This window comes from Lathyrus oleraceus, chromosome 7 (genome assembly GCF_024323335.1).
Source record: "Lathyrus oleraceus cultivar Zhongwan6 chromosome 7, CAAS_Psat_ZW6_1.0, whole genome shotgun sequence".
In the NCBI taxonomy this organism is placed as follows: domain Eukaryota; kingdom Viridiplantae; phylum Streptophyta; class Magnoliopsida; order Fabales; family Fabaceae; genus Lathyrus; species Lathyrus oleraceus.
In genome coordinates, this window is record NC_066585.1 from 114,080,181 (window position 1) to 114,085,178 (window position 4,998).

At 31.3% G+C, this 4,998-nt stretch overlaps 1 protein-coding gene across 1 annotated transcript; it reads left to right on the plus strand.

The window, feature by feature from the left end:
* Positions 1–1,967: 1,967 nt before the first annotated feature.
* Positions 1,968–3,429, plus strand: LOC127106791 (GDSL esterase/lipase At4g18970). Its single transcript, XM_051044092.1, has 4 exons — positions 1,968–2,208; positions 2,288–2,412; positions 2,500–2,943; positions 3,190–3,429. The coding sequence occupies exons 1-4, from the start codon at positions 1,968–1,970 to the stop codon at positions 3,427–3,429; spliced, it is 1,050 nt and encodes a 349-aa protein (XP_050900049.1).
* The last annotated feature ends 1,569 nt before the right edge of the window (positions 3,430–4,998 follow it).

Sequence of the window (4,998 nt, forward strand, 5' to 3'; positions counted from 1 at the left end):
CGCATAAGTGGATCCCGTAGAGTACTACGGATGCGTAGGGGTGCTAATACCTTCCCTTCGCATAACCGACTCCCGAACCCAAGATTTGGTTGCGAGACCTTGTCTTTTTCTTTCCTATTTTCAGGTTTACTTCGAGCGTTTCCTTTCCCTCCTTTGGGATAAATAACGCACGGTGGCGACTCTCCTGTCTTTTTTCTCCGCCGGTTGTTTTTTTTTTTCGCACTGTATTTTTTCAGGTTGCGACAGGATGACAGAAGGGATATCTCGAACATCTGAATTACAAATCTCATCGGGTGACACCAAGGATGAGAAAAAAGAGGAACCTTCAAAAAATGTAACATCGGAGGAAACAATGTATCATTGAAGTTGAGGACAAAAACAACTGTATCCCTTTTGTATATGTGAGTAACCTAGAAAAATACATTTGAGAGATTTTGCGTAAAGTTTATCTTTACCTTGACTAAGATCATGAACAAAGCAATGTGAAACCAAAAACGCGAAGAAGAATGGGGTAGAGATCAAATTGCGCATTCAAGATAGAGTATGAAATCTGATCTTGAAGTGCCGATGAAGGCATTCGGTTGATAAGGTGACATGCTGTGAGGAGTGCATCACCCCAAAAATGAGAAAGTACATTTTGGTGAAGTAAAAGAGTTCGTGTGATTTCAACTAAATGAAGATTCTTCCGTTCAGCAGCATCGTTCTGTTGTGGTGTATGAGCACATGATGATTGATGAATAATTCTCTGTGATGCTTAAAAGGATTGAAACTAAGATAACATATATTCACGAGCGTTATCACATAAAATATTAATGGAAGTGTTAAATTGATTTTAAATTTCAGCATAAATAATCAAGTGCATCGAGAGAAATCATCGATGAAAGTTACAAAGTAATAATATCCTAACGTAGACCTCACACGACTAGAACCTCAAATATCAGAATGAACCAAAGCAAACAGTGATGCAACATTTTATGTACTCGTTGACAATAAATACTACGAGTATGTTTGCTTAATTGACAGGACCAACACTCAAAAGATGAAAGCTTAGAAAAATTAGGAACTAAAAGATGCATTTTATTAAGACTAAGGTGATCCAAACGTTGATGTGTAAGGTCTTGAGAAGCAATAGAAGCATATGTTATCGGTGGAGATAGATGATATAATCCTCCAAATTCAACCCCTGTTTCAATCGTCCGTCCTGTACGTCGATCTTGAACATAAACATATTTTTCATTATAAAAGACTGAACAATTAAGTATTCGAGTTAGCTTGTGAACAGATATTAGATAGTAGGTCAACCAACTCTAGATATCATGTTGTACTTGTATTTTTGTGTGTCTAATATGATTATACATGTTGTATATTTATATGCAAAAGAGTTATATACTATAGGTAATAATATAATTTACACTTATGACTACGCACCTGCGTTTCTACGGGACTGATATTTTTTATGGTTTTGGGTTTAAGGGATGTGTTGAAAGATTTAGTGTTTGGAGTGGGGAGTAAGGGAGGTGTCTTTTGTGGTTGTTGCATGGAAGTTGGTTTGGTGGAATAGTTTGAACGAGGGTGGTACTGGGAGTTTGTCTTGGTAGGAGGGAAAATTTTATCTTCAAATAATCGTGCAATAGCAATAGCTTGAGAAATTACCTCACGTTGAAGATCTTTCTGTAATCACAATTGAATGGAATGCATCCAATACCAACAGAAGCAATGTGGTCAATGAGTCATGACATAATAAGAAACGCTATTTTTGTGCTAAATTGTGGGTAGTTGTGTTCAGTTATTTCTTTGGTGAATATCTAACATTTTAGCGGAAATCAATAGTTGCCTATAAATAAATTGTACACAATTAATAGTGGCCTAAATATAGCTACTCTCTCTGTTTATATTTTTATCTACCCTTGAACTCAAAATACTTTGGATCATAAGTGATAACAAGCATTTGATTTCTAACATTTGAAATGGATTGTGAGATTAAATTATGTCTGGTAATTATTTTTTTGTTCTCCAGTGCAATGAATTGTGTTGTTGGAGAACCCCAAGTACCTTGTCTTTTCATTTTTGGAGATTCTTTATCAGATAGTGGAAATAACAATGACCTTGCTACCGATGCTAAAGTTAATTACAAACCTTATGGGATTGATTTTCCTTCTGGTCCTACTGGAAGATTTACCAATGGCAGAACTTCTGTGGATATACTCGGTAATATACCGACCGACAGAAAATTATCACATACATAGTTTGCATTTTTTACATTGTACCTGTAATTCTGTTATTGCAGGTGATCTTTTGGGATTTGACCATTACATTCCACCCTATGCAAATACCAATGGTGCAGACATTGTTCAAGGTGTTAATTATGCATCTGGTGCAGCAGGAATTCGCAATGAGACTGGAACACATTTGGTAATTCAATGTTGCGCGTTGGATTGAAAGTTTATATCATACGTACTCATTCACACAAATTTAGTAACCTTGTTGAAAATGTTGCAGGGTCAAGATATCAGCATGGGATTGCAGTTAGAACATCACAGAGATATTGTTTCTCAGATTGCTAAGAAACTTGGGAGTGAGAAAGTGCGACAACACCTTAATAAGTGCTTATATTATGTGAATATAGGAAGCAATGATTACCTTAACAATTACTTTCTGCCACAACATTATCCATCTAATGGAAAGTATAATGCTGACCAATATGCTGTAGCGCTTGTCAATGAACATTCAACTTATTTAAAGGCATTGTATGAGCTTGGAGCAAGAAAGTTTTCTCTGATTGGATTGTCGCTTATAGGTTGCATTCCGCACGTGAAAAATGGTCTATTGTGTGTTGAAGAGTATAATAAAGCAGCACTACTTTTCAATAACAAACTTAAATCCGTCGTTGACCGTTTCAACAAAGAATTACCTGATGCAAAATTCATCCTCATTAACACTGCTATCATAACATATAATAGCTTAAACCAAGGTATTTAAAATTTATTTTCTTGTCATAATAACTCAATCACAGTTATGAGTTATCACCATACTCAACAAATTATATATCATGGTTGGATTTCAGATATGAAAATGTTGTCATGTTGCAAATTGGGGTCAAGTGGGCAGTGTATTCCTAGTGAGGAACCATGCCAGAACACAAACTTGAATCCATATTTTGATGAATTACATCCATCTGAGGTGGTCAACATGGTCGGTGCAAATATGGCTTATATTTCAAATATGAATATTTTGACGTGTTGCAAAGTAGGGTCGAACGGGCAGTGTATCCCGAATGAGGAACCATGCATGTTTAGACATTTGCATCCATTTTTTGATGAATTTCATCCAACTGAGGTGCTCAACAAAGTGTTAGCAAATATGGCTTATAAAACTCCTATTCCAGCCTTTGCACACCCAATGGATATTAGTCATCTTGTTAAGTTGTAACAAGATGGATATCTCGTGTCCATATTTTTTAAACAAGTATTCAATGCATGAAAACTCTATGATTATGTAAGTATTGTGAAACGGTCCATATACCAAATAATTTAAGGTTTTGGTGAAAATATAGTGTTCAAATCACTTGTATGGTTGATCTTACCGCAATACAGAAAGTAGAATAAGGTGATTCATCCCAAGACCAAGACCAAGAGTGGAAAACTATATACACGCGTTAAAATAATTTTTCACCATTAAAGTTTCACAATTCCTAGGGTGGAAAGAAGAATGTATTGAAGAGTTTTTTACCAAATTAATTATTAAATATATATAATTTTTCTTATATTTTTTTATTTGCACACAAAATCTTTAAAAATAAATCAACATTTATTATATTTTTTTAATTCTGATTTATCTATCTATCTAGAGTTTCATTAGGTATTTGCTTTTCTTTAGTTTTTGTGTGATAACAAATCTCTATTTATCTATCAATCTAAGGTTTTTTTAGGTGTTTGTTTTTTTCGTTTTTTTTACAATATCATTAAAAATAAATATAATCACATTTATTATTATTTTAACCTATCACATTATTTTATTTGCAGACAAAATCTTTAAAACTCAATCAGCATTTATTATATTTTCAAATTCCTATTTATTGGAGAAAAAACCGTCAACTATATTTTAATAATTTTTAAAACTAATAAAAAAATTTAAAATTTACAAAACCTTTTATTAGAAATATTATCTTTTAAAACTTTGTACACGTTTCACCATTACAGTTTCACAATTTGTATGGTGGAAAGAAGAATGTATTGGAGAAGAGTATGTTTTTTTGAAAAAATAATTATTAAATATATTCCAATTTTATAAATTTAATCAAATCCTAAAAAATTAAGAATATGATTTTAAATAAAAAAATATTATCCAAATAATTATATAATTAAATATTTTATATCAAGTAAATAAATGAAATTGTAACTTTATTTTGTTAAAAAAATAATAAATGCATTTAATATAAAATTTATTATTCTATAATGATACATTAATAGAAACAATGAAGTGTGTTATAAAACTGAAAAACAAAAACTTAGACTTTTTTTTTTTGGATCGCAACAATTTTATACTTTATACCGTTTAGATTGAGAATAAAAAAAATCTTGAAGATCCATTTTGATTTTTCATAAAAATTACAAAGATCAATTTAATCAGGAAAAAATAAAAATTCATATTTAATTCTTACAAAATTAACCGAGTCATATTTGCTTGTTTGTTAATATTTTTCTCAAATTAATTTCTTTTCCTTCAATTGAAGTGTGATTGTTGCCCTGTGTATTATTTATGTCACATATATTTTTTTAAAAATTACGTGGACAACCATATTAGATTTTATTTTGTACTTTTTATTTTTTAAATACTAAATTTATTTTATTTTTAATTTCAATTTTATTTTAGAACAATTCAAATTTAAAAATATAAAAAAAAAAGTCAAAATTTATTTTGATATGAATCAAACCAAAGATTTTTAAGTCACATCCTATGTCTTTACGTAAGACTCAATATCAGTACTCTTTCTATTGG